At 40.8% G+C, this 19,098-nt stretch overlaps 1 protein-coding gene across 1 annotated transcript in view; it reads right to left on the bottom strand.

Annotated features, from left to right (window-relative positions):
* The window catches only part of RGS17 (regulator of G protein signaling 17), a 110,793-nt gene that overhangs the window by 23,279 nt on the left and 68,416 nt on the right, over positions 1-19,098 (bottom strand). The window contains exon 2 of the mRNA XM_058670818.1: positions 11,855-11,998. Within this exon, the coding sequence (XP_058526801.1) occupies positions 11,855-11,973 (119 nt within the window). The 5' untranslated portion in view covers positions 11,974-11,998. The remainder of the gene's footprint in view (positions 1-11,854; positions 11,999-19,098) is intronic.

Below are 19,098 nucleotides of genomic sequence, written 5' to 3'. Positions count from 1 at the left end.
CCTCACTTGTCCTGGCCTCTGCCTTAGACAGTGTGGCTTAGTGTCCTTGACTCAAGTAGACCAGTAGGTGCAAGAGCATGGCTCGGCATGACCTGTGCTCCATGCTGGTTTCTAGTTTTGCTTGTAGGCTAAGGTTTGCTCAGTCCTGCCCAGTACATTCTGTTCCGTTACCAATTTCTTCAAAGGAAGAGTTACCGCCATTGGGAATGTTAAGGATTGACTGAAATCCCAGCACAGTGGGATCAACCTGGAGCTACCTAAGCAGCGATTCAGACAACCAATACCCCAGAGCTCCCTGGCCAGGCGGCCAGCAGACACAGCCTGGCACCACATGGTGCACTGGTTGCCCTGGGGGAGGCCAAGGACTCGTTCACTGCCTTGCGGCAGTGTCTTTGGCATGAGTCCCCAGCATTGGGTCCGACCCAGCAGGGGTACCCCCCACAGCCGCCACACTGTGAGGAGTGGCGCTTGCCCCCAAACCCAAGGCCCGAACCCCTCCCAAACTCACCCAGCCGCCAGATATTAGCAGCTGGGCGGAGCTAGGAATTTTAACCCAGTTCCCAAGTTCCCTCATGGCGCACTTACCCTGAGGAAAGAGCTCTCTTGGGCCCTCGAGGAGGCCGAGGACTCATCCACTGCCTTGCGGCAGTGTCTTTGGCATGAGCCCCCAGCATTGGGTCCGACCCGGCAGGGGCACCCCCCACAGCTGCCACACTGTGAGGAGCGGCACTTGCCCCCAAACCCAAGGCCCGAACCCGTAATCATAAAACTTGAATGAGAATTTACTTTGGGGAGGCACACATGTGTGCATCCATTTTTCAGTTTTGACTTTTGAAAAAGTTCTAGATACTTCCTGGCCCAAAGCAATTTCATTTGGAAATACTTTTAGAGTTTTTAAAAAGACAGGCGTAATCCTATTCGCAAAGCTGCGAGTTGTTCTGTACTGTACTGTCTTGTACTGGGGTAATATGTAACTTGGTCCACGCATTCTCAGAGCAAATTAATTAGAAAAGGTTTGTAACTAAGCATAGGTAGGAAGTATTTTTTAAATTTTAAACCTTTTAAAATAGGCATGTGAGTATAAAGTCTCCATCCTATTTCTCTTTCAGTTTGGGTTGGGGGTCAACATAAATCTATAGTTTCCATGCATGAGGAAGATTTTCTTCATGTTCTGATTTCTCCTCTATGTTTGTTACTGATTTTTGTCTATACATGCATTTGTTTGAAATGATGGGCTTCAAAAATTGCCTCTTTTTTTTCCCTTCATCTGTTTTAGATTTCTATTTCAGGTTCCAGGCCATTTTAAGGTTTGTTGATGTGGTAGCTTGGTTGAGAATACCAACTGCACTGAACAAGTAATTACATGATTAAAACTGGGATCCACTCTGTAAGCTTATGTTTGGTGAAATAACCAAAGCTGTTGGTTTGGTATAGATTTTTTTTTTCTAATTTGCGCTCAGAATTCAGAGAATCATAGAACAGAGCCTACTCTGCCAGTCCTCAGAACCGACGTTTGCTCTCGGGTTGATTACAGCTCTATTTTAAGCTGTTCCTTGAGCTCACTGGAAGTTTTCTCTGTCATTGATAGGCAGTTTCGTGAACGCTTTTGTGGGAAAGCAAATATCTTGGTATGAAAAAAGCAACCAGTCTGCTTTGAGGTGCACAGACTCTATTGGACTTGTTCGCAGATTAGAGTCTCTGAACATGTTAGTCGGGTTGGAGCTCAGGCTTCTGCTTTTTATTAACTGTAGCGCTATCACACTTTCATTAAAACAAAACCTAGAATGAGATCGGAAGATTCAGAAATATATGTAATATTTGGCAGGGTGTCCTCCATCTACCTGTTCATCACTTTCTTGGCCTTTGGCAGTTACTGTGTGCATGAGTTTGTATCGGATCAAGGTGGGAGGCATCCTTGTGAACAAACTGGATTGAAGGGCAGAGTCCTGAGCTGTGGGGAAACTTCACGTGTTACAGAAAATTCACTGACTTCCATGCATTGTTGATCACATGATACCAAGGAATGCACTGACACTCACAGATTAAGCCACTTTCCATGACATCAAGGTTATGTGTCAGGAAACAGGCACAAAGTGGGTGTGGTGCAAAGTAGAGCATTGGATTTTCCCACAGTTACATATGCAGGACTGCTTTCACTCAGAATGAAAAGCAACATGTTATTATTTCATTGTTACTGATGGGCTTGGTTGACCAAAATACTCTGTATGTTTGAATCATCTTTTTAGACCAAAGGCACCAGAGTGCTCCTCTCAGATGCTCTTGGCCATGCGATGTTACTTAATACATAGTTTGTTAATCACTGCAACAAGGGTGTGGTTTTATAATATTGAAAATTACAACACTCTTAATACCCAACTCAGCAGATTGGTTACACAATCAATTTCATTTTCACAGAAGGTGGATTTTATTGTCTCATCTGATAAAGATGGAAAAAGTGATTCTGAAGTGATAATCCAGAAATAACAGGTCCACCATGCCTGGGCAATGACAGAAAGTAGGCTAGTCCTAAAATAAGTAGAGAAGAATTTTAATGAGAAAGACAAAAATAGTTAATACTGACGTAGCACAACTATGACTTAAAAAAAAAAAAGATTTATGTACCTGTCTGAAAGGCAGGGTGACAGAAAGTAAGAGAGACAGAGAAAGAGAGGTTCAATTGTGGGTTCACTCCCCAAATGCCTGCAACAGTTGGGGCTGAGGTAGGCTGAAGTCAGGAGCCAGGAACCCCACCTCCGCCTCTTCCGTGGGTGACAGGGCCACCCAAGGACTTGGGTCATAATGTGCTGCCTCTCCAGAGGCATTAACAGGAAACTGGAGCAGAAGGGGAAGTACCAGCACTCAAATGGGCACGCAGGTATGGAATGGAAGTACCTGGATGCCATGCCCACCCCCAACTATGGCATTTTGTAGGTCAAGGAGCAGAAAATATCTATAAACTCTATTTTTTCATAATTCTTGAGCAGGAGTGACTTTGAAAGTTTTAAACATTGTCTAAATAGTCAATTAGCCTGGATTTGAGAGGGTCATCTTGGAAACGGAGTAATTCATTTTGATTCAGTCAGGAAGGGAACTCCAGCTTCCCTGACACTTAGTGGTCACCTGCAGCATCACGGTGTCTTAGAACTTTAAAGGACTTGTCTCATTTTTTATGTCAGCAGCTTTCCTCCCCAACCTTCTCCTCTCTGCCCACGTTTCAGAAGAGCCTGGATCTCCCAAGGATCACTTATAACCCCTCGCTTGGCCAGATTGCAAAATGTTAATACAGTTTGTGGCATATTGGGCCCCACCACCCTGTTGTATTTGCAGCCACAATTATTCCTTCTCTGTGGAACTGAATCCCCCTTGGCCTCTGTGAGAGCCCACTGCTGTATTTTCCACATGAAAGCTCGCCTGCACGTTTTGTGTTTGCAACTCTTTAGATGTTTTTTTTTTTCACTGTTGTTTCGCCCTGAGGATTCCATCTTTAGTTCACTGCTCTTTCTCTGGCTGTATTCTCATCCCTGCTGGATAGAGTTTTTATATTTTGGACTCCTCAATTATCATATTTAATGTGTACTTGCTGTAAACACTCTCAGTGCCTGAATATTCCATGGTATTGGATTTCAGATGGCCATATTGAATATATACTTATCCTAAAAGCTTTAATTCATTTACATGACTAATTCTTGGATATCTCAAACACAACTAGTTGAACTCACCATCTTACATTTGAACTAAATGACTTTTTGGTCCAGTATTATTTCATTTGATGGGACCACTGTCATTGAAGACACCACTTAATTATTCTCTTTTTTTTGTCACCTATAATTAATATTTGGCAACATACCTTAGTTCCTTATTGAGTATTCAATTCCCTGACTACCTTTTTAACAGCAGCTGCTTTTAGCATTCAGCATTTTTCAGTGTAATACGGTATATAAGAAAAAAACTTGGTGGTACACAGTATTCACCACCTCCCATATCATAGTGAGGCCTGGGGAAATATGCCTCTAATGTGTGAAAAGAATTTATTTGACTGAAATGCTCATATTGCATAAAGCACAGTCACTCGGAAAAGCCAAATCTATTATCATCCAACAAATGTTAAAGAAGTCATTTACAACCAAAATGCACTTCTGACTATTCTGAAGCACTAAACTTTAGCCTGATCAAGTTCTATGTGAGACTTATGCTGGATATTGTATTTTGTTTAATCAACCATGACCTTTGCTATAGGTTTTGTAGGTATTTTTTCTAAACCTTTGCCTGTTTATGATAGTTTAGCATTATCTGACAGTAATGGTGCTATCGTGGAACTGCAGTGGATCCTGGTGGATCTGTGTTAGGGCTGGTAGTGTTTTCAGCTTATTTAGGAAGATTGTTGATGGTGTTTGGTACAATAGTTACTGAAGTATTTCCTGAGGCAATACTCTAATATTGTTGTTTGGGGATTTCTGTTATCAGTGTCTTGACAGTTTTCCTTATGGTTATAGGATTAATACATCATACTGACACAGATGGTCCTCACTACATTGTCGCATGAGCACAGTGAACCAACGTGGCTGAGATTCAAGGTATTCTCCCCAGGTCTGAGCTTGAAATAAGTTAAGCCAGGTGGGATGCTGGGGCCAGTGGACCTCACTCAAGTCTCCATGCAGAGCCCTGTCTGCAGAGAACTGCAACATCTCTTTCCTTCTGTTTTCTGCGGCTTCTCACTAGAGGGAAATGCTTCTGCCTTCAACTCTCTCCTTCCGGGGACACTCCTATTCGTTGGAACTCCAATTCTTCTGCATTCTCAGTCTTCCGAGGCCCAATTTCTCCCTCAATCTCCAGCCAGCACCTGCTTCTTCTTCTTTTTAAAATGATTTATTTATTTATTTTTGTTGCAAAGTCGGATATACAGAGAGGAGGAAAGACAGAGAGGAAGATTTTATGTCTGTCGATTCACTCCTTAGGCGGCCGCAACAGCTGGTGCTAAGCCAATCTGAAGCCAGGAGCCAGGAACCTCTTCTGAGTTTTCCACATTGGTGCAGAGTACCAAAACTTCACTTGCTTTCCCTGGCCATAAGTAGGGAGCTGGATGGGAAGCGGGGCTGCTGGGATTAGAACCGTTGCCCAGATGGGATCCCAGCTCTTTCAAGTAGACTTTAGCCACTAGGCCACTGCACCAGGCCCCATCCCATGCTCCTGGATAGGTAAAATCAATATCATTAAAATGTCTATACTGCCAAAAGCAATGTATACATTCAACGCAATCCCAATCAAATTGCCCAAAACATTCTTCATGGAACTGGAAACAATGATCCAAAGGTTCATCTGGAAGCACAAAAAACCAACGGATAGCTAGAACCATCCTGAAGAACAGGAAGTTAACAGGGGGAATCACAGTTCCGGACCTCTGGACATACTATAGGGCAGTGGTTATCAAAACAGCGTGGTACTGGCACAAAGATAGAGAGGAAGATCAATGGAGCAGAATAGAAACACCAGAAGGAAACCCACACAGATACAGCCAAATAATCTTTGACAAAAAGACAAATGACAATCCAGGCAAATGGGAAAGTCTGTTCAATAAATGCTGTTGGGACAACTGGTTAATAGCCTGCAGAAACAAAAAAATAGATCCACATCTCTCACCATACACTAAGATGTGGATCTAAATGGGTAACAGATCTAAACCTACATCCAGAAACCTTCAAACTTTTGGAAGAAAATGTTGGAAACACACTGGAACACTTATGGGTAGGCCCTCACTTCCTAAAAAAGACTCCAAATGCAGTAGAAATCAAGACCAAAATAAACAATTGGGACCTCATCAAACTAAGAAGCTTCTGTACAGCTAGAGAAACAATCAACAAAGTAAAAAGGCAACCCACAGAATGGGAGAAGATCTTCGCACACTACGTAGGTGATAGAGGGCTGATCTCCAGAATATACAAAGAGCTACAAAACAACCAAAATGTCAAAACCAACAAGCCACTCAAGAAATGGGCACGGGAAATGGGCAAACACTTCACAAAGGAACAAACCCAAATGGCAAATAAACATATGAAAAAATGCTCAAGTTCCCTGGCAATAAGGGAAATCCAAATTAAAACATCAATGAGGTACCACCTCACGCCAGTAAGACTGGCCCACATGAATAAAAGCACCAACAACACTTGTTGGCGAGGTTGCGGGGAAAAGGGATCCCTACTCCACTGCTGGTGGGGCTGCAGGCTGGTATAGCCTCTATGGAAATCAGTATGGAGAATATTCAAACAACTCAAATTCAACATACCGTATGATCCAGCAATAGCACTCCTAGGAATATATCCAGAACACTTGTTTTATGAGAAACCAACATGCACTCCTATGCTCATAGCAGCACAATCAGTAATTGCAAAAACATGGAAGCAACCAAAATGCCCATCAACAGAGAATTGGATAAGAAAGCTATGGTTCATCTACTCCATGGAATACTACTCAGCTATTAAAAAAAACAAAATGCAGTTCTTTGTGGCCAAATGGGCCAAACTGGAAACCATAATGCTAAGGGAAATGAGCCAATCCCAAAAGGTTAAATACCACATGTTTGCCTTAATTTAAGATGATATGATGTTATGTATAACATGTTATGTTTTGAATGTTATATGTTGTGTATAAACTAAAATTGAAGTATAGGTGAGGTGGTCACAGAAGGTGGCTGGGAACTCACATTTACTTTTAACATATTGGTTACTCATTACTATGTCAATTAATTCCATAATGATGTAAATTTTTGCTGATGGTATGTTGGAGCTTTCAATTGACTGGGATGATACTCTGCTGGCTCTGTCTTCAGACCAGAGAGGGTATACCTAAGAAGCCATTGAACTTGACTGGACAATAAGATGCTGGACTCTATGTTTGGTATACGCTTGCAATGGGGGAATCTCAACTGAACTTGAGCTGTGGTTATGCAACAAGGTGGAGGAATCCACTATGGTGGGAGGGCTTGGGGAGGGGTGGGGAGAACCCAAGTATCTATGTAACTGTGTCACATAATACAATGTAATTACTAAAGTTAAATAATAAATAATTAAAAAAAAAAGTCACCACCTACCCAGACACTCCTTCTCCAAAGACACCACCTGTTTCAGGATTCTCTCAGGCGGCTCATTCTGCACTTGACACAGAGCAAGGTGAGGGCTGCTGTTTCTCTTTCAAACCCTCTGAGGTTCAGTCAACCTGGCTTCCTCTTTTCTGCCTACTGTCTTCATCCTCTTGTAATTGCCTCACATGGCAGACTCTTTCCTCGGCCTTCGCCTCGGAGATCCTGGCCACAGCTGTCTCTAAGGCTCCTTGTTGAACAGAACATCTCCTGTTAGGAGCTGTCTGGCTTTTCCAACCGCTGTTGCCCTTTTCTTGCCTGAATTGAGTTAATCTTCTCTTGCCCGTTCTTTTCTGGTTCATAGTTCTTTATTCTACCATAATACATAAGAAATGGCTTGATTTTTTAAAATGTTATTTCATTCTTACTCATCTTTCTATCAATGATTTAAATATGGCAACGAGACGCTAAAAATGCACTTGTGGGGAACAAAGTTATAAAGAGTACACCCAGTTAAGTGTTTGATAGAAAATGGTCTATTATTTCGGTCTCTTACAGTAGTAGACACCTTTTCTTCCTTCCCTCCTTTCTTTCTTTCTTTCTTTCTTTCTTTCTTTCTTTCTTTCCTTACTTCTTTCTTTTTGAGGATGGCTGGGAATTTCTAGATACAACTGATCTTTGATACTTTGTCTTCTCATTGGGGAAACAGAGAGCACCCAGTGAATGCTGATGAAGTACAGCAGTTTGCAATATGCATTCAATGTCATGAATCAGTGCATGAAAGCCCACAGTCCTAATGCCACTCTTTAGTTTATATATGGTCTGGGAAACCTGGTTTTGCTATGGTAGATGTGTTTCTGTTGTGTGGTTTGATTTGCATGTAATTGGTAGCAGCTAATGAGGACTCTTATGCCAAGGTAGGATGGAGTTTTGAAACTGTAAATTACAGTCAGGATCTCCTAGCTCAAGGACTCTGACAATCCTGGGCAGGGCTGCCTAGGGGCATGGGTCAGCTCTCCAAGGTGGACAGGCACAGAGCACACTATTCATTCTCTGGGGCCTCAGATGAAATGGTGCTCACTGCATGTGTGAGGATTTTCACTGGGGAGGCAGAAGTTGAGCTGTTCTGCACTCTGACTTTCTGTGACTAAACACAGGGAGCCCCTCTCCCTGCTTCTTGCTCAGTAGAATACATCTAGAGGCAGCCAGACATTATCACTGGGATAAACGCCTGAAGAGGTTTTTTTTTTTTTTTTAAAAAAATATGTCTGGTGATTTTAATATAACCTCTGATGTCAAGAGAGGGTTTGTAGGACAATTTGGAAATCAGCCTTAAGCGCAAAATACATTTTGAAAGTTCTTCCTCCCTACACTGTTTTTAGCACACCTCGTGTTTGTGGGCACAGAGTAATCCAGAGTGTGCAATGGACTTCCACGTGTTGTCTCATTTGTGAGTGTCTGAACAACCTCACGTGCTCCTGCTGTCCTGCTGGCAGGGAGTGAGGAGCCTGCGCATCTTTCAAAGGTCTCAATGTCATAAGGAACAAGGACAGGGGCAAGGGAATACATTCACTGAACTAGACCCAAACACACCAGCCTCTCTTAAGGAAGCTGTGGCACTACTGAGCACTTACACACTTACACTGAGTGCATCATCCTCCAAGATAAAGTACAGTGAGAACTTTAGGAAGACAGGAACAGAGTTTAAAACACAATGAAATGTGAATGAGAAACAGATATTTGAAGACAACACGTTGCTCATACATCCTTTTTTTTTTTTTTAAAGATTTTATTATTATTGGAAAGCCGGATATACAGAGAGGAGGAGAGACAGAGAGGAAGGTCTTCCATCCAATGTTTCACTCCCCAAGTGAGCCCCATGGCCGGTGTGCGCCGACCCAATGCCGGGAGCCAGGAACCTCTTCCGGGTCTCCCACGCAGGTGCAGGGTCCCAATGCATTGGGCCGTCCTCAACTGCTTTCCCAGGCCACAAGCAGGGAGCTGGATAGGAAGTGGAGCTTCTGGGACTAGAACCGGCGCCCATATGGGATCCCGGGGCTTTCAAGGCGAGGACTTTTAGCCGCTAGGCCACGCCGCCGGGCCCTGCTCATACATCCTTAACACGTGTGGGTAGGGTGAAGTATTCATATTTATTACCAGATACAGAAATTTATTTTCAGAGCACTTTATTTCCTTAAAAGGAAGTAAAACCAGCCACATGACAACTACTCCTATTCACAAATGACAGTTACTTCACATTTTTATTTTTATTTTTTTTTGGTGCCTGAATTACAGTTTTTTTCTAGTGGTTCTTTTTGTTCTGCTCCTTTGACCTAGCTTGGAAAATTTGAAGACTATGTCTTTCTTTTTTCCTTACTGAAACAGCCTTTAAAGTATTCTTGTCTAAGCTCAAAAACAATGCTTTTTTAAAAGATGCATGTATAAAAAACATACTCGCTTTTGATAAGACAATATGGTGATAATTAAAATCCTTGGTTCAAGGCAATTGAGCTTTTATTCCCTTTTTAAAATGTCGAGTTGTTTGCACTAGACATGACCTATCATTTCTTATATACAGAAGGATCTGTAAGTTGCTAGGCAGCCGTGACTCAGTGCTAGTAAATGCAGTTTTTGACATTGGCTTTTCACCCTGGAGCTAATAGAGTTCACAGCCAATGCTCCTCCCGTTCGGGATTGCAAAATATGTGTCACCCTGGAGGTGTGGACAGTGAAGGCATCTTCCAAAAATTATTTTGTTATTGGTCCTCAGTCTATCTCCTACAACATCTGATGATTATGAGCTAATGCTGGATGTTCTGTGATTTAATGTGGACTTCAAGAATTAATAAGGCCAAGTTTTGCTATTTATTTAACAGCTAAAATGAACAACACAACAGAACGTGTTTGTAATACTTTGATGTTTTAATCATGAAGCAATCAGAAACTGTGCAGGTAAATAAAATTATATACTCATTATAGGAACCTGGCAAAAAGAAATAAGAAACAAATAATTCTCAACACTGCAACAATTTTCAATGCTTTTTGCAAAATATAAAATAGTTCTGTTTTCCAAGATAATTTTGGGGCTTTATCAATAAGCAGATTATTTTTCTTTAATAGGATTTTATAGTTTCAATATGTTGTGCTCCATAGGGTCTAGGAAATTGTTATTAAATGGCTATGTATCAGAGAGTGTTTTGCCCTTAGGATAGGTTTAGGGGAATATCCTTGTGTAACTGTCCTCTGGCACATGAGGGTTTGTGGGACCAGAGGGAGTTATAAACTTGATGAACATCACATAAACAGTTACAGATGAGGACAGACCTGGTTCAGAACCACAGCATAATCACCTCTTGGCCTTTTGGCTAACATCACGTGTAGAACCACAGGATTAAGCCACTACGAATATTTCACAGAACAAGATCTGCACAACATCTTTAGGAGTGATATGGAAAAAAAATTCTACAATTATGATGGAAATATTTACCTCACTTAGAAATCCATTTCCTCCTAAAATTGTGTTAAGAATGAAAGAAAAGGTATCACAGACAACTTTTCCGAGGAAAGAATCATGATCTAGGTAGCAATTTTGATACTTACAAAAACTTTGTCAATTCTTTCAGATTACTACAACTGTGACGGCTTTTGGGGACTTGGGTTTTGTTTTCTGTTCTGGGGGAGTTTTTCTCAACATAAAGGGCTATCATTACAACTGATCACATTTACCTTACATTTTGGCCACAATGATACAACTGTTGTCCAGTATAACAAAATAACACCTCAATGAGTGTTTGGAACTATAGAGATCATACAAAAAGAGATGATTCAAATACTGGGGCCTTTATTTAAGTTTTGAAACAGGCAGAGAAGATGAAGAAGACATTGCCAATCTGGATCCACTTGCAAACAATCTTTAGAGATCCCAAAATTATAATTCAGAAGAAAGTTCTGTTAAGTCCAAACCCCCTTGAAGAATCCCACATGCATAATCTTGACTTGGACTTTGGGTCCTGCTGACTTTCCCACTAAAAGGCATTTTGGAAATCTGGAACCAGAGAATTGGAACTGATTGTATGAGGCCCTCAAATCATGGACACTCAGCAGTAGGCAGGACCTTGGGAATCAGCATGTCCAACTCAACCTTTTATCAATGAGGATACCAAAGGACAAGCTATGGCAGGGTACCGGTGCAAGCCTCCAGCAATAATGCTGCAACAGACAGCAGGTGCTGCACTTCTGGTTTGTACAACCCTTAATCTTTTAGACTGGTGCTCATGACCTTACGGAGCCTCTGTCTCTCTCCTATTTATTGGCTGGAGTTATACGGTGGAGACACTGGCCCCTAGCCCTCAAGCTCTTGGTTCTCTCACTATGCAATGAAATAATTAACCGTCTTAGTAAGAGGCACACAATACTGTATTCAATACATACAGTACTACTAGACATCATCTAACCTAAGTTTTTGCACCATTCTAATAGTGGAGAATATTTTTTATTGACAAAAATATCACTAAGGTCTTGCGTATACATTACCTTTAAGAAGGATGAAACTTTAAAAACATAAAATAATTTTTACCTTAGTATCACTTTAAATGTAGAATCTGAGGAAATCAGTATATTTTGCTTGTGGAAATCAATGATAGTCTTCACTCATTTCCACTTGCAAAAGAAAAAAGAAATATGTTGGAAAGTTTCTATGATGCTAAGATTTGGCATGTATTTTTGCTCTAGTTAATATCTAGCGCAGGTGTGATAACATAACACGCAGATACTGCAACCTACCAGGAGCAGCTGCAGCAACAGCACCAGCAGAAACAGCACGTGTTGTTGGGCCTCTGGTTTCCTGGAGCTTGAGACACAGCAGGTGTTCCTTCATTTTGTGACTGCTGCCTTTTGCGCATCTCAACTACTTCGGTACCCAACAGGCTGGAACAAGAGAGAAAACATAAGGTGTGAAAGAACCATGATAAGGACAGTTACCCTATGCTGCAGGACATAGCGTTTCATAAAGGGCCGATGGGGATACATTCCGGAAAGGCAACACAAATAAGCTTTAGCAGCCACACTGAAAATTCTCCGGAAAAATATCTAGGCCTCTAGTTTTAAAAACTTCAGGAGCGGGCTAGGTGGTGTGGCCTGGTGGCTAAGGTCCTCGCCTTGATCCCATATGGCTGCTGGTTCTAGTCCCGGCAGCTCCACTTCCTCTCTATCTCTCCTCCTCTCAGTATATCTGACTTTGTAATAAAAATAAAATAAATCTTTAAAAAAAAACCAAAACTTCAGGAGCAAGATTCTTCAGTTCTCTGCTTCCTGAAATGACAGTAATGTTAATTTTCACATGCCCAAGATGTCTAATAAGTACTCAAGTTAAGGCTTGAAAGTTTACTCATAATTTCCTTCATTACTCAAGAAAGATTAAATCTGTTTTCCATATTGAACACCTTTAAATTGTCACAGCTTTATGATCAATTCATTTCTCCAACTGGTAATTTTTACAGGATGGTGAATTGTGGTTTACTTAAATCAATGATGCCGGGTTTTTCTAGCTAAGCAACATTGTGAGGTTATCTTCATTCTTCAAATCTGTTTATATTTAATAAAGAACTCAACGAAAATAAAAAAAAAACTTGTTAAATTAAATTACTTTGGTATAATTTATATGTTATGGAAGATAAAAAAACCTGGGGTACAGAATTCTGTACCTGTAACCTCATAAATTAGATGAAATGAGTTACTATCTCCATGTATTTGCCAGATCAACCCTGATCTAGGACTGGGCTGTGGATAAGAAAGAAAAAAGTTATTTTGGTACAGTGTCAAACTCAGCATGAATTTGTGTGCATGTTATCCTATGTGCGTAAGAACAGTAAGTCTTGAAATACATGGCACCTCGAGTCATTTTTGCAGTGTGAGCTCATTCTTGGAACATCGTATTTGCGGGGTATGAACTTTGTGCAGCAGTTAAGTTACTGTTTGGGATTCCCTCATCCCACACTGGAGTTCGTGGTTCGAGCTCTGGCTACTACTCAGCTTCCAGTCTAGCTTCCTGCTGATTTGCGCACTGGGAGGCAGCAGTGATGTTCAAGTGCTTAGCTTCCTCTCACACACACAGGAGACCTGGGTGGCGTTCTTGGCTCGTGGGTTTGGCATTGTCTAGGTCTGGTTGTTGTGGCCATCTAGGGAGTAAACCAGCAGATGGAAGCTCTCACTCTGCCTGTTTCTGTCTTTTAGATAAATTTTAAAAATACAAAGATTATATTTTCAGTTCTGAAGAGAATGATACTTTTTAAATCAGCATAGTCTTCAAAACAAGAGAAACACCCCATCTAAAAATATCCCTTTGTTTCTCCCCTGACCCAAGATACAGGGGGAAAAATGAATGATGGTATTAGTGTGGTAATACTGATCTTACCCACTTTCCCGTAGAGCTTGACCCTTTGTACCCTAATCAACTATGTAAGATTATAAAAAAAACTAAAAGGAAAAAAATTCACATTAAAAAAAAATCACACTGCTTGCTCAAGCCACCTCATTTTGTAGTTCACACACAAAATCAGAAAGGGGCAAGCGTCGCATACTCCAACACTGCGTAAAATATCTCATTCTGTGTAGTGGGGGACCAGGTTTTCAGGTTGTTGATAAAGTCACAGGCTGTGGTTATGCTATTCACAAGATTGTGCCAAAAATTTCTTTCTAATCGCTTAAAGGTATCTAGCTACAGAAAGGGCATCAGAGAAAGGGGTTCAGGTGAGATTTCGGTCAAACAGGCCACTGGTTCAAATTTAAATCTCAAGGAGAAGAAGAAAATGTAAAACAAAAATATAAAACAAAAATAGACATAATGCAAAATGGAAAGGAAAAAAAAAAAAACAAACACAAAGCCATTAAGAAGACTTACTGTCCAAAAGCGCTTCCCGCAGCAACCCCAAAGTGAAACTGTGACAATCCCCAGGAAAATCCTCAGAATTCATTAGAGAGCTATGAACACAACAAGCAGAACAGTGGTTCTGGAAAGCTCCACTGTGAACCCAGTAGGATTTTCATCATAAAAGAGAATTACTACATTGTCAGGAAAGTGGTATTTTAAGGGAGGTTGACTGAGACAGGTGTAGAATTGAAAGACAAAACAAAGCCTTACATTGAAAGAGTACAATGCACAGTAAACACAACAAATTCACACAAATTCACAATTACACACATTTGTGTAAAACCACAGATCTATAACATAATCAACTGTCCACAGAGAAATAACAGTGAATGACAGCAGGTGTTTCAGCAGCTGTATCAGATATCAAAGACAATTGGCGATGAAGTGAGATTCTCCCAGTGCTGAAGGAGAGTAACAATTATCTTGCAATCTCCTATGCAGCTAAGTAACAAACTCAAGAGTGCAGAGTATCTCTGATTGCATTAACCTCTAAAACACACTAAGGCTGAAAATAATCGGAAGGAGTGGATTACATGGAACAAACACTGATATTACAGAAAGCTGGATTGTTGAGAAGATCCACAAAACATCCAAACCTTTAGCCAGACTAAAATAGTAAAAAGGGCCCAGTGCCATAGACTGCTGCCTAAAGTCCTTGCCTTGCACCAGCCGGGATCCCAAATTGGAGCCAGATCGTGTCCTGGCTGCTTCGCTTCCCATCAGCTCCCTGCTTGTGGCCTGGGAAAGCAGCAGAGGATGGCCCAAAGCCTTAGAACTCTGCATTTGTGTGGGAGACCCAGAAGAAACTGCTGGTTCCTAGTTTTAAAGCAGCTATTCTAATTAAAACAATATGGTGTTGGCATAAAAACTAACACAGAGATCAATGAAACAAAATAAATAGAGTCCAGAAATTTATTCATGACCATACAGCTAACCTTAAAAAAACAAAAACAAAAACTGTGCAGACCATACATTGCATAAGGGATAAACTCTTGAATAAACGGTGCTGGAAACACTAGACATTTAGGGGTGTTGGTGATGCTACCACCTGCAATACCGACAAGTCCAATGACTCAAGCAAAGCAGGGGAAAATGGGCCAAGGATTTGAGCCCCTGCCACCCATGTAGGAGACCCGGATGAAGTTTCTGACTCCTGGCTTCAGGCTGGCCCAACATTGGCTACTGCAATCACTGAAGAAGGGAGCCAGCAAACGGACTCTTTCTCTCTTTTTCTGCCTATGGATTTCAAATTAATAAATCTCTAAAAAGAAACTGTATGTATATAAGCAGGAGATTGAAATTAGATTACGACCTTTAACCGTAAGTAAAAATCAACCCAAATGGATTGAAGATCTCAATTTAAAACCTGCTATTATGAAGTTACTGAGGAAAATATAACAGACATACTGCAAGACATTGGTGTAGGTGATCACTTCTTCGATGAGACTCCAAAGCCAGAAAACAAGCGCAAAACTAAACAAATGGCATTATATGAAACCCAGAAGCTTCTGCACAGCAAAGGAAACAATAAATACATCCAACAGAATGGGAAAAATAAAAACAAGCTATCTATTCGACAAAGGATTAATATCCAAAAATATTAAAAAGCAAGCAAAAAATTCAACAACAACTAATCCAGTGAAAAGCTGAGCAAAGAACCTCAATAGACAGTTCTCAAACGAAGAAATAAAACTGGCCAACAATTATATAAAAAATTCTCGACATCACTAGCCATTAATGAACCACTACACAAAGCCATAATGAGATAACACATGACCCCTGTCAGAAGACAGAGAGTAACAACTAATGTGAAGTAAGTGAGAAAAGGGGACATTGAGAAAAGGGGACATCTTCACACTGTTGGTGAGAATGTAGGTGAGCACAGCCACTGTGGAAAATTGCACAGGTATTTCTTTAAAAAGCAGCAATAGATTTGCCATATGATCTGGGAATCCCACTACTGAGTATATACCCAAAAGGCATGAACACACTGTATCAAAGAGATTCCAGAAGCAGCCTCTTCACAGCAGAACTGCTCATAATAACCCAAGCAGCGAATTAGCCAAGGTGACCATCAATGGACAAATGGATAAATAAATGCAGCATTCACACAGACACACATACAGACAATGGAATATTATTCAGCTACAAAAAGAATTAAATTCAATCATCTGCATCAAAATGGAGAATATTGCCTTGAGTGAACTAATCTGGAAACAGAAAGCCAAAATCATATATTCTCCCCTGTGTGCAGAAACTAAAATTAAATATACATACATATTTATACATTTCATATAGTATATATATAAAAAAACAAATAAATGTCTGTGTGTATCAGTACTGCTGCAAATATAGTTTTGTCAAACTTTGCTTTGTATCTTTTTAAGACCAATAGTTAAGAAGGACATATTACTATATAAGGCTGGTCTTGTGGAGAGGCAAGTAAAGCTGCCGCCTGAGAAGTGGACATACTATATTGCATATCAACTGGGCATGTCTTACAGACATTCATGTCCTGATTGCTCTACTTCCAATCCACAGCCCTGCTGATAGCTTGGGAAAAACAGCAGGAGAGGACCCAAGTGCTTGGGTACCAGCCAGCCACCTGGGCGAGCTCAATAAAAGCTTCTGGTACCTGGCTTCTTCAGCCTGGCTCAGTCCTGGCCAGTTTGGCCACTTGGGGAAGGAATCAGTGAACAGAAGATATGTCCCTCTCTCTCTAACTGTGGCTTTCAAATAAATTAATTAAAAAAATTTTAAATTATAAGTATATATTTAAAATATACAAAACTACTATGGTAGTTATAATGATTTGTGGTTACTTTAAAATTTAATTTACAGGAGTGAAATGGGTATTTTTTTCATCTAATTATTTTTAGAGCCTGTGCATATATTTCCAATTAACTATGGTCACTTAAAAATTTTCTTCTATTTGTTTAATTCTTTGTTTAGTGTAGTATTATGTCTTCTACTATAGTGTAAATTAAAAATGGTATTTCAAACATTAAGAAAAGCAGAGTAAGAAGGAAGGGAGGAAGGGAGGGAGGAAGAGAGAGAGATGGGGGAACAGAGGAAAGGAGAAAATTTCTCAGAATCATGTTTATGAACTACAGTGAATCTACTTTTGCTGTATTAATATCACATTAAATTGAAAATTGATAAGAATTGTAGTAATTGTCATGCATTGGCTGTTATCCTTTAAATCTGATGTATTAATAAATTATTTTATAAAATAAAATATTTATCTGTTACACCAACTAAAAGTAAGAAAATAAAGTACGCTACTTTGTGTTGAAAAAAAGCACTTAACAATGATTAAAATATGTCAAAGAGTTTAATTACAGGTTAAAATGAAACTCTCTGTATCCATGTTTAGAAAAAGTCAAGAACTAAATGTACAACTCACATCAGGAAAACGGGAGGTCTGCAGTACTCTTCCGAAATGGATTTTTCAGTCATTTCTGCCCTTTCCCTTCAGATCTACCACCACTGCAATGGACTGAACATGTTCTTCCAACATCTTTATGCATAAATCCTAACTCACATGCTATCAGAAGCCAGGTCTTAGAGAAGTGATTAGGGTAAGAATCGGAGCTGTTATGAGAGGGAACCCAGGGAGCTTCCTTGCTCTGCCCTGTGAGCCTGGTAAACATAAATCAGTGGTCCACAAGCTGAAGAAGGGACTTAACTGGAACTCAAAAGCCTTGCAGACTCTCTGAACCACAATAATACCCATGTCGGTTGATGGCAAACAGAGTGATACTTCTCTCTTTGAAACACTGTTGCCTCTTGCCTTCCCGAGCATCAAAAAACATTTGTTTTCCATCTTGCTTGCCACCTTTCAGTCTCCTGGGTTTCCTTTCCATAGCTCTCATGCTCATAGGTTGGATGGCTGTGATATTTCGTTCTTAGGTTCTCGCTCCTCATTTCGTTGGTGAATTTATCAAGACATTTTAATCCATTTTACAGTTTCTTGTATAAAATCCCTAATGCACATGGCTTTTTAAGTCTGACTCATAAAATTGCAAAGTTCTAATCTGTCCCCATTATATTCTCCTCACCTTTAAAATGTGCTTTTTCCACAATTTTCCCAATTTCAGCAAATAAAAAGTTTCAGCCTTCTAATTATTAGACCAAAAAGCTTTGGATTCATCCTTCACTTCTCTATCTAACCAAGATCCCCAATCAGAACACCTCTTACCTGGCTGGACAAGATGGCAACACCCATCAGTATATGTGTGTGGGGACAGGTCTGACTGAACTAAGCCACTGCACCAATGGGTGTGCATGAGAGTCAGATGGGATGTATAACAGTCTGGGCTAGGTTGTAGTACATGTCAGCACCTGCAAAAATTGGGGTTAGGGGAAGGCCTGGTGAAGGTTCCTGGGGTTGCCCCGATTAGGCCTCAGCACACACTGGTGTGAGTCAAGATCAGGTCTATTGTGGGCTGGGCTAGACTAGGTTTGCAGCACTTGTCAGCTCAGGTGAGAAATGGCTCAGGGAGAGGAACTGATTGGGCAGCTGCATACACCCACAGATGCACTGGCTGGTGCAAGTGATAGACTCAACTTGGTTGGCACTAGCAGAAGCGCTCAAGAGTTAAGTCTGAGGTCATTCTAGCAAGGTTTGTTGGGAAGATTCCCCAACTAGATCACTGCACCCAAACTCTGGCCACAGGGCAAAACACAGGACTGGGTCTTCTCAGTTGCTGATGTCTGTGCAGTGGACAGCATGCCTAGATGCACACAAGGGACATGACCGCCAGTATGTTTAGACCAGCAGAGGACGTGGGGTGCCTCGTCAGAGGATGGAAAGCGGAACAGATTTTACAACTACCTTGGCCATACTTTGCAGCAAGTGCCTGGTTCTGCACTAAGGTGGACTTGGTTAGCAATTAGACCATGGAAAGATTTTTTTAAGCCCTGGTGCAACCAAGATGACTATGTCTCAGAGCTATTAAAGTAACTCAAGTAACACCCTCAGAATATTCTTCCCATTATGGTGGCCTCAAGGCATCATCAAACAACAATCCCAAATCCCAGGGTGTTGATGTAGTTTGACTGCAAGGAATGTTGTCTCCCTTCCCCCTCAGCAGAC

This window comes from Ochotona princeps, chromosome 1, assembly GCF_030435755.1.
Source record: "Ochotona princeps isolate mOchPri1 chromosome 1, mOchPri1.hap1, whole genome shotgun sequence".
Taxonomy (NCBI): Eukaryota; Metazoa; Chordata; class Mammalia; order Lagomorpha; family Ochotonidae; genus Ochotona; species Ochotona princeps.
This window is presented reverse-complemented; position numbering and strand designations above follow the sequence as displayed.